General features: G+C 35.9%; 2 protein-coding genes across 3 annotated transcripts in view; one reads left to right on the forward strand and one right to left on the reverse strand.

Moving 5' to 3' along the window:
* LOC113509321 (dynein axonemal intermediate chain 7) overlaps positions 1–26497 on the forward strand; it is a 42029-nt gene that overhangs the window by 12254 nt on the left and 3278 nt on the right. For both annotated transcript variants that reach the window (XM_052893077.1, XM_052893076.1), the window contains 10 exons: positions 414–580; positions 2193–2328; positions 2816–2916; positions 8899–8974; positions 9226–9311; positions 23755–23911; positions 24631–24773; positions 25399–25474; positions 25754–25907; positions 26273–26421. In XM_052893077.1, coding sequence (XP_052749037.1) covers positions 414–580; positions 2193–2328; positions 2816–2916; positions 8899–8974; positions 9226–9311; positions 23755–23911; positions 24631–24773; positions 25399–25474; positions 25754–25907; positions 26273–26421 — 1245 coding nt within the window. The remainder of the gene's footprint in view (positions 1–413; positions 581–2192; positions 2329–2815; positions 2917–8898; positions 8975–9225; positions 9312–23754; positions 23912–24630; positions 24774–25398; positions 25475–25753; positions 25908–26272; positions 26422–26497) is intronic.
* On the reverse strand, positions 9924–19902 carry LOC113518661 (toll-like receptor 13). The gene is made up of 8 exons (XM_052893075.1): positions 19688–19902; positions 16550–16674; positions 15335–15474; positions 14463–14631; positions 12922–14265; positions 12534–12667; positions 11837–11964; positions 9924–10895 (listed from the first exon to the last, which is right to left on the reverse strand). The coding sequence occupies exons 1-8, from the start codon at positions 19702–19704 to the stop codon at positions 10685–10687; spliced, it is 2268 nt and encodes a 755-aa protein (XP_052749035.1). The 5' UTR covers positions 19705–19902; the 3' UTR covers positions 9924–10684.

Raw genomic sequence — 26497 nt, forward strand, 5'->3', positions numbered from 1 at the left:
ACATATTTGTATAAATTTACCGTTTATTTATTTATTTTTTTGTGCAATTTAAAATGCCAAACAAGCTGACGGCCCACCTGATGGAAAGCGATAACCGTCGCCTATAGCCATGAGCAGTACCATGGACGTAACAGAGTATACTATTTCACTCTTAATACCCCATGTGTTGCCATTTTTGAGGACTCAGGTGTTATTCCTCTGTACTCTGTAAACTCACTGCCATATCCCACCCTTCAAACCGAAACACAGCCATGCAAACACAACTGCCTCACGGTAGAAACACGAATAGGACAGAGGATCCCAAGCAAATAACTTTTGTATAAAGTCTCCCTCTAGTTTTTTATTTCTTTTTTTCTAGAAACTTATTTTTTCTATTACATTATATTATCATAAACTTCCATTCTATCTTTTAGGGAACCAGTGGAACTATCCTTCCCCTCCATGCGTGTTGGTGTGAAGCTTCCAAAAGTCATTGACGGGTCCTGCGTTTGCGTCAGAGCCGCTCGGTCTATGCTGGACTTGCTCAGCGAAAGTTCTAGAAGTTACGCTTTAGTAGCTGATATGCCTAACAGATATGAAGGTAAGTGGAATTGAAACATGACGCGATAAAGAAGTTAAAATCCGTTTATTTACATAATAAATGTAATATTTTTCAAACGACTTAAAAAAGTAGAAGATTCTAAATTCAATTGTATTTTTTTCGCACATCTTAGAATGACAAATAAGCTAAAGACTCACCTAATGGAAAGTAGTAACCGTCGCTACATATACATGATCATAACAGTAATGTATAATAAATAAATTAAATAAATAGACAATACTAGCTCCACGCTCCGGCTTCACACGGATGTTCTAATGAAGAGAATGAGACTAAAAATACAGATTTTTTACCTCAAACCTTTCACTTTTCCGTACAATTTTCAAATATGTTCATTATCATACGAAACTTGTCAAAACAATTACAAATACAACAAAAAATAATTAGTCAAATAAACGCAGCGATTCTGAAGTGATACGCTTGCATATGTATATTCAGCAATTTTATTTTCATTTATGTAGATTCACCACGTGTGTGTGACCTAGTAAACCAGACGTACCCGTAACGATAATTACCTTATAATTATCAAATGTAGTACTTTTTTTTTATACAACTAAGAATGGCAAACAAGCTGACGGCCCACCTGATGGAAAGTGGTAACCGTCGCCTATAGACATGAGCAGTACCATGGACATAACAGACTATACTGTTTCGCCCATGATACCCCCCATGCGTTGCCATCCCTGAGGACTCAGGTGTTATTCCTCTGTACCCAGTAAATTCACGCCATATCCCACCCTTCAAACTGAAACACACCCATGCAAACACAATTGCTTCACGGTTGAAACACGAATGGGGCAGAGGTACACAAGCAATCGACTTTTGTACAAAATCTACTATTGAGTGTTTTATTTTGTTATCTATTAAATCGTATCAAATGTCAAATCGTTATTTGACCCCGCCGTTAATATTCATTCAACTAATTTTACAATTGATTTTAATTCTTTCGTCTTACAACGCTATACCTAAATAAAGGGTTACCGTTTCCTACTGACCTACTTTCATACTTCCAATTTCTTCTCCATTCTTTATTTTGTTACTTCTGTTATTTTTCGGTTATTTAAAAGCAATGAATGCTTCTTTATTTCAAAAATGTACAGACAAGTGGTGGCGTGGTGGGCCGGATTATTGAGTTCCCTCAAATATGGTTGAGCGCAATGATAGCTGGCTCACCCGTCATACTCGTGAGCGGGTGCTGCCTGTAGGGACTAGTCTGCTCTGGTCACTACAACCGATTTGTTTTCTTGATTTGTTTCAATTATATACTATATATTATTTATTTTATGATCTGATTTATGACTGTTTAGTATTTTGTATTCACACAAATTCATTATTCATATAGTTAAACTTTTTTTAAAAAAGCAACAGCTGAGTTTCTCGGCCGTTCTTCTTGGCTGAAATTGTGTTCCGAATAGGCGGTAATAAAAAATGACTATTCAAAAACGCTAAAATCTATGTTTATTTGAATAAAAATATTTCTTTCTTTCATTCATTTGTTATCATATTAAAGTTATACTCTCTATAGGCAATTGGGTTTTATTTGCAGTCTATACCTTATTTGTTATTTCCTGTAACTTTGTTCTTTATATTACAGACTTATTTACATTTAATGTAAAAGAACACGTAGCGACTTATAAACTGAAGAAAGAACAAGACGAAATCAGAACGAAATTCTACAAGGAGATAAGAGAGAAAGTAAGGGAGTTGGAGAACTTCATGAAAGCTAATCCGTGAGTATATTGGATGAAACATTCGTGTAGACGTTTGTGTTCAATCTAAGGATACCATGAGAGACATCAAAAACAATATATATATATATATATATATATATATATATATATATATATATATATATATATTGCACTTGGATAAAAAAATATAGCGATTAGTTTAACGACTTGTTAGCTTGCTAACAAGAGATCTCTTCCAGCCCACCCAATTCAGTTAGAGAGAAAATAATTAGTGGGTAATCTAGTGTAGGAAAGGTATATGTAAAAAGGTATATAAGGTAACTAGAATACAAATAAATTTAATACACACAAATATCTATAAGTTGAGACATCAACTAATTTATCGTTTCCCATAATATAAAAGAAAACATTACTCTTGCATAAACGGTAAAACCTAAAAATCTAATTTGAAATCAAATTTTAGATTTCCAAACCCTTAACAATAACTTTTCACAGTTATTGTTAAGGGTTTCACAACAATTCACAGATATACGAAAAATGAGAAAGAAAAAGAAGAATTGGATAAATTGAATATGGCGGAACCACCACTTCTTTCGGATCCCAGGACTTACATATCTGAACAAAATGGTTAGTAATCATTTGTTAAGCTCTCATTCTCTTCCATATAAAATAGATACAGACTATATACTTCAATTTGTTATTTATCTTTGCTATATGCAAAGACTAATTTTTTTTTTTTGATGGGTGAAAATGGTATTGGTAACCCCGCCTGCGCTAACGAAATACGCTGGCGGAGCACCAGTCAAGGGTGATAGATGAGAATGAAAACAGGCCAATTAGCCCATCATGATGAATTCATCAGGAATTAACCATGACAGTTTCCAGAGAGAACCGCGAGGAGGCCGACCCGGTTGGGTATATTGCTAGCAATGGAATTCTCAGTCTCCATTACTAACAATCCCTTTCCACCCAAAGTCTAATATTTTTCATTTAAGCTCATTGACTTTGATGTGACATGTGATTTTGACCTATTTTATTAGTAGAATCAAATAAATATTTTCTTTTTGAACATCTACGACTAGACTATAACCAAATAAAACTTCATTTAATAAATTTCCTTTTTTTTTTAAAATATGATGATCAATTTGTAAATGGCTCACAATATATCCCTATGGATATATTGTGAGCCATTATATATTATCTCCTTCCCTCTTGGATTCCGCATCGAACGGACGTGTTATAGGCAACCTCTTTGTCGAAATTTTAAGATAATTTTTAAATTATTAAACAAAATAAAAACGCGTTAAGTCTCGTGGTGTACTAGTAGTGTATAAACTGCAGAGCGTGAATTAACCTCGAAAGAGTGAGTACATCCATAAAATAAGAGTGTTAATTATACAAGTGAAAAGATTAAATAATCTTTTACACAACAAGCCGTAACCGACAAATCTGTCGGGCATAACACGCAACCTACCATCAAGGCCACGCCTTCTGTTGTTACAAGTGCGCATAAGCCGACCACGCCCCCAAATCGGCGTACTGACCGCCGGCACAAATAGGCCTACACCTACCCGCATTTTATATTTTTATAATTTTTGAAGCAAATTGTTTTAGTGAATAAAATGTCTGTACAAAGATCTCCGACAAATACTAATATACAAATGAAGGCTCCTTCTCCTAAGGCACATTACGGTTCGGATTCTGCAATTAATTCTACATTAAATACCGAACAATCTGTTATCTCTAATTTTACTAAACGACACAAGCGTTCATTTAATGAGTTCACAACACACCCCGTAGCAGATCCAACTGAAATAAAGTCTATGTTTGTTGAGTTGAGAGCCCAACAGGATAATAAGTTTGAATCTTAACAGTGCCATAAACATAGTAATTGCACAAAACCAAGAGATACAAAAAACAGTCGAAATTATGGCTAGTCAGTATGATGATTTGTTATGTAAAATGAACGTGATGGAAAATGAAAATAGTGAACACAAAAAACGCATAGTTTATCTTGAGAATAAGTTAGATCACTTGGAAAAACATATTCGAAAATCCACTATCGAAATACGTAATATACCTAAACAAGCCAATGAAAACAAGCAATCGATTACGAAAATAGTAAAAGACATTGGTTTGTTGATAGGGCTAGAAACCCCTTGGCAGACAATGACATAAAAGAAATATTCCGATCCAAATCTGAGGCTATAGTGGTTGATTTTTCGAGTAATCATACTAAGGATTTAATTATAACTGAGTTTAAGAAAAGTAACAGAAGGCGCCGTGAGAATAAAGAGCAACAATTAAATGCTTCACTTATTGGCATAAATGACTCATCTAAGAATATTTATATATCAGAATATTTAACCTACAAAGCACGAAGACTATCCTATGTTGCTCGTGAACATGTGAAAAGCAAAAAATTGCTAGCCACATGGACATTTTCCGGTAATGTGTATGTGAAAAGAGAGGAGAGTGCAGCGCCGGTACGTATTGAAGAAGAAGATGATTTTTCGCGATTATTAATTGAATGACTATATTTTGTTCCTTTGTGCTTCATACTGTGTTTTTTTATTTTACATAGTCGTTTTTTTCTATTTTTTATTGTCATTATCGTTTTTATTATATATTTTTACTTATTTTCACAAATTACAGACACATACTCATATCTACTGTCACACGTAATACAAATGATCCCCTTACACTTCACATTTTATCTGTATACTTTTATACATATTACTTCAGTATATCACAACTCATGCCATCTTTTTATCGTAAACCTAACATCTAAGGCTATATTTATACCAGACCCAGGTACTTTAAAGTCCATATTGTTCATTGTATCCAAGTGCAATCGCTTATTGAGCGAGGTGTTTGTTTATTTTAAACATCCCCGTTCAGTATTCGGCAATGGACTGTATGGATATTGATGAGATTTACTTGGGTCTGGATTCACTAACGGTGGCTAAATCCATTTCTTGCGACATTGATGGCGTGAAAAAACATATAACTAATAATCATTCTTCCCTGAAACTAATTTCTCAGAATATAAGGAGTATAAATTGTAACATATATAATTTCGACACACTTATCCACAGATCTGAAATAGACTGGGATGTTATAGTTCTCACTGAATGTTGGTTGCAGTCGGCTAAAATAATCCCAGATCTGGTTGGATATAATTACATAACCACAACTTCTCACAATTCGCAAAATGAAGGGGTAGTAATCTATTACAACAAATGTTTAGAAATTACTTATGAGGAGCCCAGCATTAATGACGCTAATTGCCTGGTATTAAAAATTAATTCCGAAACATGTATAATTGGTATATATCGTCCTCCTAGCCATCTTAATATTACCAATTTTATTATTTCCATTGATGTGCTACTAAAAAAACTTTCTAAATACAAAAATATAATACTCTGTGGGGACATTAACATTGATATAGTGCCCAACACCACTGATAAGCGTTCCTATGAGTACTTGAATATTCTAGCAGGTCACTGTCTTCTTCCAGGTCATACATTAAGAACACATAGCTTAACATGCTTAGACCACATGATGATCAAAACTCAGTTGGATTCCACGTGCTTTGTGATTGAATCCTCAATTACAGATCATGAATGTGTGGCACTATATATCGATCTTAATAATAGAGTTCATAATACCAATAGAACCATTACGCGTGTAGATCATGAGGGTTTGGATAGGACTATGAGTAACTTAAACTTTCAACATATACTAAATTGCAATGATGCGAATGTCGCCACTGATCTTCTCATTGACTGTCTCAGTATTGCAATTAAAGATAACTCCACGACAGTTAAAGTCTCTAGAAGGAAAAAGACGAATAAACCATGGATTACGGAAGGATTACTGAGAAGTATGCGTAACAGAGACAAGCTGTATAAAAAGGTTAAAAAAAATCCTACCAATGAAATGTTAAAACAAATCTATCGGAGATACAGGAATTTATGCAATACTATTCTAAAAAAGGCAAGGAAAAATTATGAAAAACTAGAGATTGAGAAATCAAAAGATAACAAAAAAACGCTTTGGAATGTTATAAAAGATATATCTGGTTTTAAAAATAAGGTCGACTATTCTTCTTCGTTATTGTCGCCTCAAAATCCTGTAGAGAGTTTATCTAAAATTAATACCTACTTTGCTGATACTGGTAAGCGTCTTGCCGAAAATAATTTACATGTTGCTGTTCCCTACAGCATTAATTCATCGGAGTGCCTTTTGCCTGTTACTTGCCATTCACTTGTTCTTCTTCCCACTGACGAAAGCGAAGTTAGGCAAATCATTGTCAATTTAAAGGATAGGTGTGCCACAGGACTGGATCAGATTTCCAGTAGCATCATAAAGCGCTACAATGACATTCTGGCTCCAGTCATTTCGTTCATTTGTAATCTGGCCATGTCAACAGGGGTCTTTCCCCAAGCTTTTAAAACGGCTCTTATTAAACCCATCCACAAAGGAGGAGAGAGAGATCTAGTTAGTAATTTTAGGCCTATTTCCATCCTGACAGCCCTATCAAAAATCTTAGAACGTATTATTAACAAACGTCTAATAAAATACCTAGAATACAATAACCTCCTCTCTCCCTCTCAATTTGGATTTCGTTCTGGCAGGTCAACTGGGGATGCTGTGCATGAGCTGATTACCTCCATAATAACAAATCTTGACGAGAAAAGGAAATGCTTGGCGATATTTTTAGACTTAGCTAGGGCCTTTGATACGGTGTCTCTGCCGCACTTGTTGTTAAAGCTGGAACGGTTTGGAATAAGGGGCTTACCACTGAAATTACTCACTGATTACCTCACAAATAGAAATCAACGCGTTAAAATTGACCAATGGCAGAGCGAGGATCGACCGGTGACCTTCGGAATCCCGCAAGGGAGTATCCTTGGTCCTACGCTGTTCTTAGTCTACATCAACGGTCTCTGCAATATGCAACTCTGTAACGGGAAAATACTCTCTTTTGCTGACGATACGGTGCTTTTCTTTAGCGGGAGTGACTGGAATGAAGTGTTTGAAAGTGCTCAACAGGGTTTTAATAAGGTGTGTTCCTGGCTTCAAACAAATATTCTTACATTGAACTTTATTAAAACTAAATACATGCCATTTGCTTTCAGAAGAAACCTCCTCCCTCCCCAATCCCTCTCTATCGTGGCTCATAAGTGCGCTAATAATGTACCGTCCATTTGTTTATGCTCAACTCTAGAGTCTACGGACTGTATAAAGTATCTTGGCGTTACTATTGACCAGACTCTCACCTTTAAACCCCATATTAATGTTCTGGTATCTAGATTGAGAAAAATGATATACATATTCAAGAAACTTCAACATATCGCTGATCATACCATTATACGAATGGTGTATTATGCACTTGGTCAATCGATTATTGAATATTGTATAACCTCATGGGGAGGAGCAGCTAAATCTCACCTCATCGAACTGGAGAGAGCACAGCGAGCTATACTGAAGATTGGCTTCGCTCTTCCTTATCGCTACCCAACTACAGAGCTCTATAACAAATGGGACGTACTAACAGTGAGACAAATATTTATCCTCAATACAGTACTCAAAAAACACTCACAACTAGAATACGATCCTAATCTAAATAGCGACAAGCGCAGAAAAGGTTCTGTCTGCCGTTCTCCTGCCCTCCGCACTAGTCTCTCTCAAAACTTCTTCTGTTTCCTTGGACCCTACATTTACAATAAACTGAATTGCTTATTGAATATATATGCCTTGCATAGATCGGGTTGCAAAAGATTAATTATCAAATATCTAAAATCCCTCAATTATCAGCAAACTGAAGGTCTTTTGTCTCCATCAATTTAAGATCTCCTTAAATAAGTACCAATGGCTAATGTTATTTATATGCTGTAAGTGATACAATTAAATTATATATCTATCTCTACTCTATTTGGTTGAACACACACACACACACACACACACACACACACACACGCACACACACACACACACACACACACACACACACACACACACGCGCGCGCGCACACATAGTCTGTATTTTGTTTTTTTTGTTAACTTTGCCTAAGTTATATACTAGAATTATTTCTATTTAACATTAAAACTTATGTTTTAATGTTAAGTTTATTCTTGCACTCTATATCTTATTATTGTTATCTGTGTATTATAACACTAATTGGTTGCCTTGTATTTGTGTAGTCCATGGAGATGGGGCACTGGTGACTTGTAACACAGGTTCTTCTAAACCTACCGCAAGCACCAGTCTCTCACAAAACTGGTCTTCATTTCAAATTGTACCTCATGTTGTTACTTTATTCCACCTTTTGTGAAGAGAAAATAAACCGTTCATTCATTCATTCAATATATCAATCACTCAATTAGTTATTTGCTTAAATATAGGTGTACCTATTAAAAATTGTATGTAGTAAAATATATGAAGGTAAAGAAACCATGTAGGAATGTTATCCATGCTCGCATTTATATCTGTTCCTCCGTTCAGTTTAAGCAAACACACCACTTCTGCAAAGTTATCTACATTTACTTGTTTCCTCTGAATTATTCCTTTGTTTTAAAACAACCTTAATATTTGGATTCCAGAATTAGCTTTTGCAAAATACCTCAAAAGCTGCATGACAAGAACGCGCTCTGGGGAAGTTAATCTACGGAAATACAGGTAACAAATTTTTATGTTTCAAATAAGTTTGCTACCTACTTTATATTTTGTATGGTTGTATTTTTTTATGTTTGTTACCTCAGAACTTTGTCAGTTGTAAACCGATTTAAAAAAAAACTCTTTTTTATCTGAAAGTAAATATTTTGGGATCAATCTGGATGCCATAAAAAAATTAACATAATCGATTCACACAAATAATGTCGGGTTTTTTGTGGTACTGTTATTCTGTCAAAAACGAAATGTTATTTCAGAATATGCGGTGGAGTACTCAACCTAGATCTCCTGACCACACCTCCTCAACCTAAATGGATGCGCGGTTGCATCACTCTTACTACTCGTGAGTTATTAATTTATTGTTTCTTTTATACCATTATGAATTATAAACAAGCACATAATCCATCAGATAGTCAACATTTACCATAACCTATAAATGCAGTAATGGCAATTTATATACAATTAGAGAGTATTCTGTGAGATCTTTGGAGCTCTGTTCATGACCGCTTTCCATCAAATAAGCCATCGACTTGTTTGCCAATATATTTTGTTGCCCTGATGAAATAAAGAAAAATATTTATTTTGTACAAACATACGACAGCATCCACACGTGATTTGCAAAATAACCTAAAACTAATGATAATAATAGTAATATAAATAATAAAAAAAAAATTACGAGACCTTTTCACACCTTTCGAAGATCCCTATACTGTTTCATTGTTAAAATATTGTTATATACAACTTCGTTAAAAGACAGATGTAGTAGTAGTAGAGTTACAGGTAAAATAGTAATGCATTGATAACCTTATAAAAAGAAGGATAAAGAAAAATTAAGAAAGGATATTAAGCAAAGGTCAGTAGAAATATACCGCTAACTGTACCTTGTATTCTTATGAAAACCAAACTCTTATCATAATATCTGATACGATTTTTTAAGTAAATAAAACAACAGTGATAATCTTTCAATACCATATATATTAAATATATCGAATAGTATGTATTGGCTTAGAATTGAACCAGCAATTCTTTAATCACTTTACATTAACATGTGTCTTTAGTTCTCGTATTCTTTGGTAAGAACTCTGCAGTCTTGAATTCGAATCGCAAATCGTTGGTTGTCTTTAAATTTTAATTTATATTTTCACATACGTCAAGTACTAATTTAAAATTGAGTGATTTGAAATCCAAATTAAGATGTGAACTCAAGTTTGCATATTTAGAGAGGCTCGGCTTATACAGTCAATTGATGCAATTTTACATCATAATACATTTTCACCTGCTGTATAGCTGTAGTCTCGGCTTAGAGTAGGCTTCCCCCTCTTCTTTTCCCGTGTGTGTCGTAATGAAACATAATGCTTAAGGTATGGACAACAGCATGCCTCTTAAAACATCTCCAAGGCCTAACTGCAGTTGCTAATCCGCCTGCCAAACATGGCAACTACTGGCTAACCCCCTCCCCCCATACAAAAGCAGGCCTTTGTCTAGCAGTGGACATGTAGTGGCTGGTATGATATGGTATAGCCGGTAGCAAAGCATAATCCACGATATGCAATGAAATCCATGATGTTCAGTGAATAAATCTACTGCTGTCTTCAAAGACAAGGAATTTGACCACAAATTTTAAGACCAAATTACCTTCCCCCCTACAATGGGAGAGACATCAGTGATTAATAATGATAAATTCTACTGGTGGATCAGCAAACAACGTCCTTATATTCAGGCTAATGTAGTATTCTTGTATTTACGCTGCTGTACCACCAAGCTCTTTTTTAATCTCTTCCAAAATACAGTCTGTTCTGATGATACTTTGGGCCACACGATGTATGTCTTCGTCAACATCAAATAGTGCAGTGTAGTCGGCCGGAGACTCCTTGGAATCTCTTCTAGTAATACTAAGATCAGATCTTCACGGCGTGTCTCTAAAAGTCTGTAAAGTAATTGTATAATTAAAGGAAATGCACTTACTAATATAACACCTATAGTATTACTGAACTAGGAGTAATTTTTCGAAGAATTAGTTCATATCACTAATTAATTGAAAAAAATTATTTTATTTCGTTCAATTTAATTTATAACCGTTCGATGCCCAAACTGCGAAACACGCAGTTTACACTAGGCTCCAAACAGCGGTCTATTAATTTACCTAAATATGCCTCGTTTAGAGGTGATATACGTATCACAAAACATACGTGGACTGAATGACGGTTAAAGATTGATGGCTAATATGAAAGGTTATAGAACTTCTGGTAATAAAAATAGTAGTCAATCTTCGAGGTTTAACAGTCGACCGCACACTAGTGGTATCGAAATTAAACAAAATAATTCTAATCAAGAAACTAACGGATATAATGTTATCAAATTAAGTACAAGTAATTTAAAAATGGCCGTGTGGTCCCGGCATAGAATAGGCCACCCCTTCCTTTCCCGTGAATGTCGTAAGAGGCGACTAAACGAGGGCAAGGGAGGAGCAGCAGCATCCTTTTTAAAACAACTGCGGTTGCCAATTCTCCTGCTAGACATGGCAACCAAAGACAAAACTTGCAAAGGAGAGGCTTATGCTCAGCAGTGGACAGTTAAATGCTAATATGATGATGATGATGATTTTAAAAATTAATAAGTTTATCATTGTTGATACTGAGAAGATTAAAAAAAAAATGTCGTAAAAATTATTACAGTAATTTCTGGTATATACATCTTATAATACAATAATTAGGATGATAAGGTACACTAGGAATCTTAAGGGTTTATAAACATTCAGCAAGATGGATCTCGTCCTTAGTGAAGCATCACTAACTTCAAGATATATGTATATATGTAATATTTAACTAAACAGTGAACCAACATCCGCGTGTTGTTCTTATCACCAACCTGTGCTGCGCCAAGTGCATTTCAAATTGACACCATTGGCTGCGCAGAAACTGCTTAGAAATCACCAACATGATTGTTCTAGAGCGGTCCATACACGACACTATGTTCTCTAGAATCGAGAGACCCACCTGAAACCAATTATATTACTTTAAAGACCTTTTCTGACAATTTGCAGCAATGACAAGGTTAATGTGTTTTAATCTATATATTTGTATTTCTTGGTGCATAAATATAACTAAATATTCCCAAACATGTGCATGTAAAATATTTCAGACCATATACACAAATCGTGTTGCGAGGAGATACGGATGCTCCTGATTGAATAACTCACCCGGAAAGGGGGAAAAAGATCGTTAGTAATGGACAATCTCATTTGGGGATCAAACAGCCTCATTGCTAACAATATGTCCTACTAGATCGACTTCCACGCGATTCCCCCCGAAACCATCTTAGTTAATTCTTTATGAATTCATCTCTCTGGGCCAACTGACCTGATCATCGACAGCTATCATCTTTCACTAATGCCCTAGCGTACCCTAATAGTGCAGGCAGGGTTACTATTCCATTCTTATTTTCACATAAACCTTTTTTCCTGTGGATGCAACTAATTCGTGCATTCTCTTCCAGCCAGCTCTATTCCAGGCCATATCTTTGACCTCCCTGCACCATTCCATTATCACTCATTAAAAATACTCACCTGGAAGTCTCTCTCGTGCAAGCAAACACTAACACTACACTCAGTTTCCAAGTGAGGCAGCAGATGATCCAACATCCAGTTTCTGTCACCGTTGCAGTACGATACGAAGACGTCATAATTATATATCTTGCCCTCTGGAAGTAACATGTTCCATATAATGCAAGAAAAAGCCCAATATTACGACTAAAATGGTAGAAACACTAGTCTATTTTTAAGTACGTTTACAGACAAGATATTTATTAAGTGCAAATTATTTATTTTAGGGTCGGTGTATCATTTTTAATTTTCTTTTCATTGTACATTGTCGTATCATCATACCAGCCGTACAGTGTAGACAGTTAACGGCTGATGTAATAATAATAATAATTCAATTATTTAATTAAATTACCTTCATTAATGTCAGTTCTCGATATCAAACTCAACGTGGCCGAATTCCTCATCGTCACAAAGAAATAACCAAATTTTCTTCTATATATAAATATAATTAATAACAATAGTAGTAATGTTGTTGGTAAAGTCAATAACAGAACCAAATTGGTGCTAGTGTCAAGATTTCTTACTTTTTCCAAACTACGCTGCCAATCCTTACATGTTTTTACATTGATAAATGACATAAATCTATTCTTATATTCATGAAAACAAACATATGAATGTATATCATAATCTATAATTAAAAATCTATGATCTCTATCGACATAATACTTTTTACACTTCTCCGTATCACATATTGTTGATATATTGGCTCTTAATTCTATCATACTATTAAATTCACTCTCCGCTATATGATAATCAATAGCTTTTAGAGTGTTATTATCAGTATGTATCGATAAATCTATTAATGTTTGTTTTTGTTCATTATCATTTCTTGCAGCCAAATCTATAAATTCTCTCGAATGACAGTTACAGACTACATTGTTTCCAGACAATGATACGTAGGATATATTAGCAATATCGTCTATGATTTCCGCTGAGATTAAGTTTAGGTTGTTGTCTTTCAAAGATAAAAAACGCAAATTTGGCATTGTGGAAAAGATTGGTGGAATCCAAGAGCCAAATCTATTTCTCTCTAAATCCAGGACCTTCAAACTGGTCAGTGAAGCAACGACCCTTTTTGTGATTAACATAACTTCATTGTTCGTCAATTTTAAAACTTCAAGTTTACTAAATTTGTATAAATAATGAAAATGTTCAAATCCTACTTCGTTTGCGTATAAAATTTCTAGAGTGTCTTCCAACCCCGCTAAAATATTTGAATTTTCTAATATTCCATAATTTCCTGATATATCCAAATATTTCATTGAGGTCCCACTTAAGGCTTTTTCGGGAACACTTCTAACTTTGCTTCCACATAATGAGAGTCTCTGGAACTCTTTTCCTAATCCACTCAACACACGTACATTTCTACCCATCTCCGTAAAAGACAGGTCGAGAGATCTTAATTTTGACATTCTTTCAAATAAATCTGCTGATTCCATTGTAACAGATGTTAAACCACCATTTTTATCGTAAGCTTTGTTTCTACTAAGGTCTAAATGAATTAAGTTATTCAGACCAACAAATGCTTTGCCGTGGATATATTTAATGTTATTCTCACCCAAATATAAAGCCTCTAAATTTGGCATTCCTTTAAAAATTAAACCATTAATAAATTCAATTGAACACGCACGAAGGTCAAATTCACGTAAAACTGCAAATGTTGTGTATTGAAATCCAGTGGACCATATTGATTTTTCTGTAAAAAAAATATATGTTTTTATTCGAATTTTTCAGTCTTGAGTATATAAACTAGGTATTGCATTTTATGACCTTATCTCACCTAACAGTAAGTGATGATAAGATCCAAGATGTTGTTAAATGTAATAGAGCAAGAATATCAGTCAACTATTATAGCTTAGCTTATGTTCTAAAAGTGTTTTTTACTACAATTACCCCCAAATTTCGCGTACTCTAAATGTGTCTCCACTACATCAGTCGCATTGAGCATGATGTCGTACTGGACTCCAGGTGCACTGATATCCTTGAAATTATTTCCGTACAGAGTCAAATACTCCACTGTCTGACGCAATGGACGCCCGTTTGTGTCCCGTTGATCAAATACCTGGAAATTAGCAATACTCTTACCTAAAACGGAAATGAATATTTTCTATAATGCATGTTTTCTGTAAACTTGGACTTTATTATTTTGAGTCTAAAGTACAAAGAGCAAGAAATATATTTGGCTAGCTAAAGTAACGTGATTATAGGGTATTGAACGAACTATTGACTTTGTGATCATATTGGATTGTAGAAGCAAGCCTGTTAACCTGGCATTCTGGTAAGGGGATAGAACACCATTGAATTTTAGCCACTCTTCTTCCTGATTAGATTGATTTCATTATATTCAAATAATAAAAGAAGCCATAGAGAGATGTATGTGGGTTATTAATACATGCAGGTTTTATCAGCATTAAAAATATAAGTTTCTTGTGTAGTTTTTCGTTAATTTCGACTTCTGAGCGGCCGTTTACTGTTCACTGCTGAGCATAGACCTCTCCCATATAGAGATTTTTTCAGGAATTGCTACACTTGTCAGACAGTTTGACAACCGCAGTTAGGCTTTTAGTGATATTTTATGAAGAACTCTGTTGCCCATCCCTCGCCCTCCCTTAGTCGCCTCTTAAGACACGCACGTGAAAAAAAGGTAGCCCACTGTATGCCGAGATCGCATGGCTAATATACCATAAATTGCTGTTCTTCGAGCCTTAACATTTTGATTATTTGAAAATAAATAAAAACTTGATAAATTATTGTCATATACTTACTGGTGGAACTCTTTCAAGGTTGCACCTAGCCAGGCTGAGGTACCGTATGTCGGCGTTAGACCTGTACGGCGACTGCAGGTTCTTCTGCAGCATCGTCACCACATTGGTATTAGTAGACAGGTCGATTGAACGGTCCAACTCTGAAACGAGTTATATATACGTTTTAAAAGAAACGCTGCTACCCATCCCTCAACCATGAAGTTCCCTTAGTCGCCTCTTACGACATCCACGGGACAGGTAAAAGTGGCCCCTTCTATATCGGGACCACACGGCGAACACATACTAATGATAGCGGAATTGAAGAAAATAACTCTAATCAATGATATGGACTTCTGCAAGATTACATCTTATTCAGAAAGACATAGAGGTTTTTGTCACTCGATTCTCTTTGCCTACACCGTAAGGGGCGTGGCGTGAAGATAGATAAATATATCAACGTCATTTCAGCCATTATCCGTCCACTGCTGGACATGAGCCGCCCCCATAGACTGCCATAAAGAACGGTCCTAAGCCACCTGCATCCACTGACTCCCTACAACGCATTTCAAGTCGTCACTCCATACAGTGGGGGTCCTCCTACACTGCGTTTACCCGTACGTGGTCGCCATTCAAGAACCTATTTTCCCCATCGATTGTCGGTTCTTCGAGCTATGTGACCAGCCCTTTGCCACTTCAGCTTGCTTATCCTTCGGGCTATATCGGTTATTTTGGTTGTCTTGCGGATTCTATCACGCAAACAGACTCCGAGCATAGCCCTCTGCATAGCCCGCTGAGTAACTTATAGCTGTTGCATACGGACAATCTTGTAGGACCACGTTTCGATTCCGCCAGTCATCACTGGCAACACGCACTGGTTAAAGAGCTTCGTCTTCTATGATATTTCTTTTTATACAACTTAGAATGGCAAACAATCTGACGGCCCACCTGATGGAAAGTGGTAACCGTCGCCTATAGACATGAGCAGTACCGTGGACATAACAGAGTATACTGTTTCGCCCACGATACCCCCCATGCGTTGCCATTCCTGAGGACTCAGGTGTTATTCCTCCGTACCCAGTAAATTCACGCCATATCGTACCCTTCAAACCGAAACACAGCCGTGCACACACAACTGCTTCACGGTTGAAACACGAATGGGACAGAGGTACCCAAGCAATCGACTTTTGTACAAAGTCTCCCTCTGTAGTCTCTCTTTATAGTAAATAAATGATTTACCGTTAGGCTCTACCGTCAGAGTTCCAAACTCGTCTACCCATTTCTGTACATCGGTCATGTAGCCAGTAAGACATACTGTTGGATCTTTTGGCAACGCTATGGCTGGTAGAATACAGCAGAATACCCTGGAGAAATTCAGCATATTAAAAAAAATACAATCTTTTGACACATGAATTCATTTTTTTTAACTACCTAATGAATTGTAAGGCGTAAACTTAGGCGTTCTTAATTTTACAATAACTGATAAATTCAATTTTACAAATAAACTAGTGGTTCGATCCAGCTTCGCACGTGTAGATAGAATTTTCAAAAATAATTAAAATATATATCTTATGTTAATCACTGATAACGTAGCTTTTTATAGGTGAAAGAAATTTGAAAATCGGTCGAGTAGTTTTTGAGTTTATGCATTACAAACGAACAAACAAGTATATAGTCCTTTTATAATATTAGTATAAATGGAAAATATCAATCTTACAACAGCAATCGCCGGTTCCACAAACTAAATTTAAATTAGTAATTTTTTTATACAACTTAGAACGGCAAACAAGCTGACGGTCCACCTGATGGAAAGTGGTAACCGTCGCCTATAGACATGAGCAGTGCCATGGACATAACAGAGTATACTGTTTCACCCACGATATCCCCCATGCGTTACCACTCCTGAGGACCCAGGTGTTTTACCTCTGTACCGTGTAAATTCACTGCCATATCCCACCCTACAAACCGAAACACAGCCATGCAAACACAACTGCTTTGACAAATGATACAGAGGTACCCAAGCAAACGACTTTTGTACAAAGTCTCCCTCTGGTACGGGATGGAAAAGGTTACAGGCTAAAAGGGATAAAAGTAGCCTATGACCCATAACCTAAAGTGACCGCGGTCACTGAACACATCCCGGTCACGCAGACGAAGTTGCGGGTAAAAGCCAGTATGCAATACTTAGATTTGTAAGTAATATGATTATCTATACAGTAATTTTCTACTTTATTGTCAAACGGCTTAAGTTTTTTTAAATAAATGCAGAATACCAAATGATTTGCTTGCAAAACAACATTTCTTTATCTTTTAAGCCGAAGATAAGTAGTATAACTCATTACAGTGGCTGTGGACGATAAAATATCTGATAAATATAATGCGATTTTTTCTGGAAATTCATTATTGTAAAAATTTAAAAAACAAGTTCAAGACCACCCACGGACATAGATAGTCGTAGATGGCGCAAGTTCATTAATCCTCAGGAATGGCATGAGTAGTAGCATAAACATTACAAAGTATTCCATGGTGTTCATACTACAAGTTCATATCTATGGGCTACGGTTACCACGTTTCATTAGAGGGGGTGTCAGCTTGTTTGTCATTACAAATTGTATAGAAAAAAATACATCACACTATTTAATTACTTGTCTTAATGTACCAAAAAATATTTACAAATAGATTTTTCGAAATTTATATAAAACTCTTAGGTGAGGACTGAACGTAATTTAGCCTTAATTAACAAGTATCTATTGTACTAAATTAGGAATAAAAATTTTACGTACCTATCACACAAAATAGGTGCATATAGTCCTTACAATGATTTCCCGCCAAATTCTCATATCTATATTTTTTTTCATTACTTACAAATACATATATGAACATTGACAGAAAAGAAAAATGTCCGGGCTCATACCACAACTCATACAGCCATCTTCTCAAATGACAAAATACGCCTACAGCACGTACCTTTTAAAATATATAGGTACTTTTTGATTCCAAAATGTATTTGTAACCGAACCAACTAAGTGCTTTGGTACTCTCATCATCATATCAGCCATTATTTGTCCACCGCTGGACATAGGCCTTTCCCATAGACTGCCATAAGGAACGGGGCCGTTCCTTATTGCAGTTTACTATTGGGGAATTTTGACAGTAGTTGCCACGCTTGGCAGGTAAGTTAGCAACCGCAATTTAGCCTTTGGTGATGTTTTAAGAGGGACGCTGCTGCCCATACCTCGACGATTAAATTTCTTAAGTCGTTTCTTACGACATCCACGGGAAAGGAAGAGATAGCTCATTCTATGCCGGGACCACGCGACATCTGCTGCTCTACTATTTACTAATTATACCATTTTCTGTGAGACTTTAGTCATTAATAATTCAAGATTGTGATATTTTTGTTCAAGTAAACTTAGATTTAAGCATTTTTGAATAGTAGTTTTTCACTTTTTACTTACTTATATCATTGTACATTGTCTGCTTAATTGTTGTAAGCATATTGTTGGTGTCTTTTATAAATAAATTAATAAATAAATAAATATCCTTTTAAACAAAAAAAGAAATTTCCAAATCGGTTTACAACTGACGGAGTTATGAGGTAACAAACATAAAATAAATTACAACCGAATTAAATACCTCCTTCATTTTTAGGTAAACTGATAAACTTTTTTTTATGCAACTTAAAATGACAAATAAGCTGATAGCCTACCTAATAGAAAGTGACATGAGCAGTACCATGGACACAACAGAGTATACTGTTTCGCCCATGATACTCCCCATGCGTTGCCATTCCTGAGGACTCAGGTGTTATTCCTCTGTACCCTGTTAATTTTACTGCTATATCTCAACCTTCAAATCGAAACATAGTCATGCAAATACAACTGCTCCACGGTAAAAACATGAATGGAATAGAGGTTCCCAAGCAAACGAATTTTGTACAAACTCTCCCTCTGGTATTAAATTAGTTAAAATTGGAATTGTTTTGAATTATAATAAAAATCGACGTAGATTAAATTTTTAATTAGGTAGGTATTACCGTATACTAAACTAATAAACTTTTTTTTATGCTACTTAAAATGACAAACAAGCTGACAGCCCACCTGATAGAAAGTGACATGAGCAGTGCCATAGACATAACAGAGTATACTGTTTCGCCCATGATACTCCCCATGCGTTGCCATTCCTGAGGACTCGGGTGTTATTCCTCTGTACCCAGTAAATTCACTGTCACATCGCACCCTTCAAACCGAAACACAGCCATGCAAACACAACTGCTACACGGTAAAAACACGAATGGTACAGAGGTGTCCGAACAAACGACTTTTATTCCCTCTGTAAAGTCTCCCTCTGATAAATTACTTACAATAATATACTTACAATATTTTTAAAATCATGGCGCTGTTGAGCGTAAGCTATACATGTAATCCGTCATCATAAATGCAATTCACAACGGTCACACAATGCACTATCACTTTATCTCACTCTTACTTATGGCATAAAGATGAAATAGTAACAACCATAGTAAAATATTTATAACTTTTTTTTTAACGCGTCCGCAGCCGTTGGAACATATTGGTTGTAAATTATCGAATGTCCGTTATCGTTTAGACATAGGTAAGTATTATCTTATCTTTCATTTTCAGAGACAAGGCTCCTTCACCTGATAGGCATAAGCGGATGATACAAAACATCTGATTTTATCTCATTTAGCGCCAATCTATAAAATAATATGGGTGCAGTAAAAACAATGACTTGGGGGAAAGGGATTGTTAGCAATGGAGTTTGATAGCCCCATTGCTAGCAATATGCCCTATTAGGTCGACTTCCACTTAGTTCCCCTGTAAACCATCGTGAACAATTCTTGTTGAATTTGTCACGATGGGCTAACTGACCTGCTTCATCCACATCTATCATCTTTCACTGGTGCCCCGCCGGTGTGTGCCGATAGTGCGGGTTACCATTCCATTATCACGCAATAAAATAAAACACAATGACTTAGACATATATGTTAATATCAACCTAGTAAAAATAAATAAATAAAAATCTACCTCGATTTTTATTTATTTATTTTATTTTATTTATTATTGTACACACCAGTTATAAGAATATGACAGAGGTAATCAAAAGTACAAAGGCGAGTTTAACTCTGAAAGAGTTTTCTTCCAACAAGCCCAAAGTGGAAAGGAACATCAATGTCAGCGGATACAGCAGTGTACAATAATTTTATTATAATTCAAAGCAATTCCAATTTTAACAAATTTTATACCAGAGGGAAACTTTGTAAAAAATTCGTTTGCTTTGGCACCTCTGTCTCATTCGTATTTCTACTGTGAAGCATGTGTGTTTGCATGACTATGTTTCGATTTGAAGGTTGAGATATAGCAGTAAAATTAACAGGGTACAGAGGAATAACACTTTAGTCCTCAGGAATGGCAACGCACAGGGGGGTTTCAGCGGCGAAACAGTATAGTCTGTTATGTCCATGGTATTGCTCATGTCTAGAGGCGACGGTTACCACTTTCCATCAGGTGGGCCGTCAGCTTGATTGCCATTCTAAGTTGTATTAAGAAAGAGACCGAAATAGAAGAAAACCTTGTTGTTCGTAAAAATAGTCGTCAAAATCGTTTCAGAATTACGAAGATATCACGTAATGTACACATCAAAATCCGTCATAAAATAATCTTGAACAGATCTTTCCCAGCAAATTACACCAGTTCACGAATATGATGATGATGATGAAGAAAACATCATTTCATCACACCATTAATGGTCTGGGGGCCTACCATGAAATGAAATTCCGAAGTTTCGGACTCAATTTCGTGTTTTCGTTCATACCTAAATCGACCCAGTAAATGGAGCTTAACATTTCTATCGTCATAAATCCTACCATAAAAGTCCAAAGGGATAATGTTTTTAAACGGTAAGTATTATGTAATTTTAACATCAAATTTGTGTTTCATTCGGTTCCGAAATTTCGGAAAACATTTCATGGTAGGCCCTCTGAACATTGTAGAATATACAATAGAATTTATTAAGCATGACTTCCTTAAACTATCAAATTGCTTCAGAACCATTTTTATCTATTCCATGCAATTGATATCAATATTAATTTAATCATTATATATATATATAAAATAAATTACTAAAAAGATAAAATTGTTACGCATTTTAGTGTTTACAGATTTTGTCACAATGAGGAAGAAACGCTGCAGCACTTAATTTGTGGATGTAGCCCACATATACATAAACGATATATCGCCTTTGGAATGCACACTCTATATCCTGTGGAGTTAAAAAACATCGCTACATAAACATCTTTTTATTTACAACACAGGCGGCAAACGAGCATGTGACTCACCTGATGGTAAGTGACTACCGCCGCCCATGATCACCCACAACACTAAAGGCATTGCAGGTGTGCTGCCGGCCTAGGAATATGCTCTTTTCTTGAAGGTTATGACGTCGTATCGGTTCGGAAATACTGCTGCTGACAGTTGATTCCAAAGAGTGGTTGTGCGTGGCTTTGAAGAAAGTGCCTTGAAAAACGCACAGTGGAAGACCGCCACTCGTCCGGATCTTAAATTTACTTAAAACATCATATCTGATTGAGCGTGTGATTCCGACATAGAATGGGACATTTCACGGCATTTCATGAGGAATTGGTAGCATCCTTCTGACTGCGTGGCAACTACTGGCAAAACTCCCCTTATGAGGGAGGCTTATAAATAAATAAAAATAATAAAAATGTTTATTTGGGATCCTTAGCTTAATTTACAGTTTTCTTTTTAGGATCGATAATAACTGCATTTAGTCACAAAGAGACTGTGTCGCAGCTATTAACGCCCGCTCCATAACATGCGGTACAACATTTAAATAACAATAACACAGGAGAAAATTAATAAAATTGGATTTTGGATTGAAAACAATGGATTTTGTGTGTGTGTGTGTGTGTGTGTGTGTGTGTGTGTGTGTGTGTGTGTGTGTGTGTGTGTGTGTGTGTGTGTGTGTGTGTGTGTGTGTGTGTGTGTTGTGCGTGTGTGTGTGTGTGTGTGTGCGCGTGCTTGCATGCGTGTGCGTGTATGTGTGTGTGTGTGCATATTAAATTTTAACCATTAAACCTTGATCAATGACTCGACATCATCAATGTTCAATAGTAGACAGTTATATATATATATATATATATATATATATATATATATATATATAACTGTCTACTATTATATATATATGTTTATTCTTATCTAAAATTATGTTACGCTCCATTTGATATTTATCATGACGTGTGACTAACTCACCTTATCTATTGTAACTTTATATCCGTCGATTGCATCATAGGACACTGTAACAAACTACTCACCATCAGGCGGGTCGTATGCTTGTTGTCATCATTTCATAGTGTAACAAGCTATGCCCACGACTTCGTCCGCATGTTGCCTAGTCAAAATTAACTTGATTTTTAATTAAGATATTTAATAGTTTATTTTATAACTATATAAAATATGGAGGTATCTTTTTCAACAGGAATAGCAACGCATGAAGTCTCCATGTATAAATTTACAATAATAACTTGAATTTCAATGTGGCTCTAGTAATATAACTTGTAATTAATAGTTGATTGTTAATACATACATACATATCTGTCACGCCTGTCTCCCATTAGGGTAGACAGAAACAATGGAACGCCAAATGCTTCGATTCAAATAGACCTCTTTCGCTTCTTCCACATTCATCAATCTTTTCATACACGCTCGCCGGTTACGGGTACTTTTAATTTGGCCCTTCTTCAGAATAATTAATAATAATAAATTGATTGTTAATAATACATATAAAAATGTTGCATGCCAAATTGGCTGAATTACAGTTGCACAAAATGTATAATACTACCTGAACTTACCACATTCATCGAATGAATGAATAATAAAACAAATGAATGAATGAATGAATCGCCGTGAAAATCCATTCATTCATGAATAGATTTTTATTATACAAAAACTACTAAACAGAATTTGATGAAATTTGCTACACGGTTAGGTTGTGGCGTCTGTAAATAAATATTGTAAATATTCACCTCATAGCCACTTGTCAACATCATTACTTTCTTTTCCATCAAGTAGGTTAATTTAATTGTACATAGATATTTCACCTCTTTCTATGTTTCGCACTGGACGTACAGACATGACAGCGACGTTTACTTCTCACATTCATTTCCGCTGTCATTCTCTCATTATATGAAAATCGATAATATAATCAAGTTAGTTGTTATTTATGGTATTTCCTCCAAACAACTACAAGGTTAAGTCCAAACTTAATACGAGTATAGACAATACATTATTTACGGCAAAGCCGCGAGATGCAGTTAAATGAGTGTAACGTTAAGTTCTGGCTTCAGCTATTTTTCCTCATACATTTCATGACCGAAATTTATTTCAATATTACTCGCACAGTTCAGCTGCCCAAGAGTCTCCAGCCGATGACGTACCAGGTACAGTACCGCGCCCCCTCCCCGCCACCGGTGGGGGTGACCCGGACCCCAGAAGAGATTGAGATGGAAATGAAGAAAGTGGAAGCCGAGTATGAAAAACTGGCGTTGGTGTTTATTGAGTAAGTTAGGAGTTTTTTAAACATGCCCCATAAATAGACATAAAAAATACAACCATGATTTGAAATTTTAATTCACAAAAAGGAGCGAGTTCAATCTTGAGAGCACCAAATAAAATAGAACCATATTGCTGTACAAATAATTATCAAAATTTCTTTAGGATTGACAGAGAAATCAAGTAATAGAAACATAAATCAGCAAAGCAGGCTCCCCTATCTCTTGCATTGAAACTACACAATGATATTTTGAGCCAGTATCCGCAATTGGATGTATTTGCCTCCAACTTGCTGGAGTTTCGTCGAGTGACCACAGAATATTTGTGTTCAGACGTTTTTTGTTTGAGTTAAATCTTTTTATATTATTTTTTGTTTAATATTTTTGTGTAATATTCCTTTTTTATATGTTATTGTACTCATGCTTTCCTGGGTGGGTTTTCAGTATTGGAAGACTGTAAGGCTCACCCAGTGGATGTAATAAATAAATAAATAAAAACATACAGGAAAATTCAGAATGATCTATGTTTTGAATAATATGATAAACACAAACGTATGTAGATGGAAACAAGATGAGAGTAAACCCAATTTGTCACAAAAAAAAACAATCAAAATTAGTTCAGAACCGGTCAAAGTATGTAATGAAAAAGTACAAACAAATCTCAATTCTAGAGGCAAAAACTTTCTCTGTTCAGGAATTCTCTTCATTCATATGATATCTCTTCTAGCCTCCCCCAAGAACTGGTATGGTCAGAACCACCGGTCGTCTGCCAGTGGCAGGAGGCGAGGAAACTCTGGACGAGCAACTACGTCAATGATTATAAGTTCAACGAGGATAAACTCACTGTGCAGTTCAGGACGGGCGTTTTATGTAAGTGATCGCATCTAGATGACATCTGTACATCGAAGATATTTAAGAAAAATATATATGAAGGGTCTTAATAAGAGTAAAATAGAAGTCAAAATGATGATGATTTTTTGTCTCTAGGAATATTTCATCAGAGGGAGACTTTGTACAAAAGTCGATTGCTTGGGTACCTCTGTCCCATTCGTGTTTCAACCGTGAAGCAGTTGTGTTTGCATGGCTGTGTTTCGGTTTGAAGGGTGGGATGTGGCGTGAATTTACTGGGTACAGAGGAATAACACCTGAGTCCTCAGGAATGGCAACGTATGCGGGGTATCATGGGCGAAACAGTATACTCTGTTATGTCCATGGTACTGCTCATGTCTATAGGCGACGGTTACCACTTTCCATCAAGTGTGCCGTCAGCTTGTTTACCATTCTAAGTTGTGTAAAAAAAGAATTGTGTTGACAACACGCTAAATCCCACTACCTATCCTTAGTATCACTTAGTCCTCCGTATTTCCAGTTTTATTATATATATATATATATATATATATATATATATATATATAATAAAACTGGAAATACAGTTTTGTAAATATCTAACGCAGTAAGCATTATGGCTTTATCACAATTTATTTTTTCGTTACAGGGCCTATAGGAATTGCTACGCTGAGATACAGCAATATGCCGTACCAGGGCTGGGATGTAAAACCAGATCCCGACAGGTACATAAGTTTAAATATATCAGTCCATTAGTCTAAGATTTTTTTGCTCAGTATTTCTAAGGTGCAATATGATAAAGGCAGATGTATAAATAATGTAATAATTGCAAGAACATCCTGTGAAATCACGTTGTGTTTGCGTTGACAACTCTGAAAATTACTTCTAAAGCCTCCTTTAAAAAACCTTTTGCTTAATTATTTTGGGAAAAAATCAATATTATTGTTATATTGTAATAACCTTTATATTGTAATAAAATTTTCATTGATTTTTAATCTGTGCAGTAAAGGCGTCATAATAACAGTGACTGGCGTGAGTGTGACGGTGACGTGGCTGTGTGTGGGCAACTCGGTGCGGCTGAAGTGGATCGCGAACGCCACCACGCCAGCACTGAAGGAGCACTTCAACAAACCCTACAGCGTGAAGAGGATGCTACAAGTAACTATTTCAAATTTAATATTTTAGAACTAGCCGGTCTATTTTACTGAACTAGACGTTATCTTGCGAAAGTCCATATCACTGGTTTTTTTTTTTTTTTATGGGTGAAAATGGTAATGAAAATTGCCATTCCTGAGGATTCAGGTATTATTACTCTGTACCCAGTAAATTCACGCCATATCCACCCTTCAAACCGAAACACAGCCATACAAACGCAACTGCTTCACGGCAGAAACACGAATGGGACAGAGGTACCCAAGCAATCGACTTTTGTACAAAGTCTCCCTATATTGCTGGCAATGGGGCAGTTAAACCCCATTATTAATAATCCATTTCCCTCTCATCACCAAATTTTCATCATCCAGATAATGAGGGAGGCAGCCTGCGACTTCTTCCCCGACTTCGACGCTCACAACCACATCGAAGGCTCCTGCCCCAAAGAGTGGGTGATGGAAAGACATAACTACCACGCTATGGCGTTTCTTTCCAGAGCATACAACTTTCAATGGAGCAGGTATGACAACGAATCGCTATGAAATTTTAATATACACGCAATATATGCGATGGAGATCCCTGCCAAGCATGGCATC

Source organism: Galleria mellonella, unplaced genomic scaffold (genome assembly GCF_026898425.1).
Source record: "Galleria mellonella isolate WM207_F2 unplaced genomic scaffold, CSIRO_AGI_GalMel_v1 utg172, whole genome shotgun sequence".
Classification (NCBI taxonomy): Eukaryota; Metazoa; Arthropoda; class Insecta; order Lepidoptera; family Pyralidae; genus Galleria; species Galleria mellonella.

Coding starts and splice junctions, on each gene's coding strand:
- LOC113518661 (XM_052893075.1), bottom strand. Junction 15,475..16,549: donor TCTGACGGTAGAGCCTAACG/GTAAATCATTTA, acceptor AACTCGTTTCAG/AGTTGGACCGTTCAATCGAC. Junction 12,668..12,921: donor GAGAACTGACATTAATGAAG/GTAATTTAATTA, acceptor TGTTACTTCCAG/AGGGCAAGATATATAATTAT.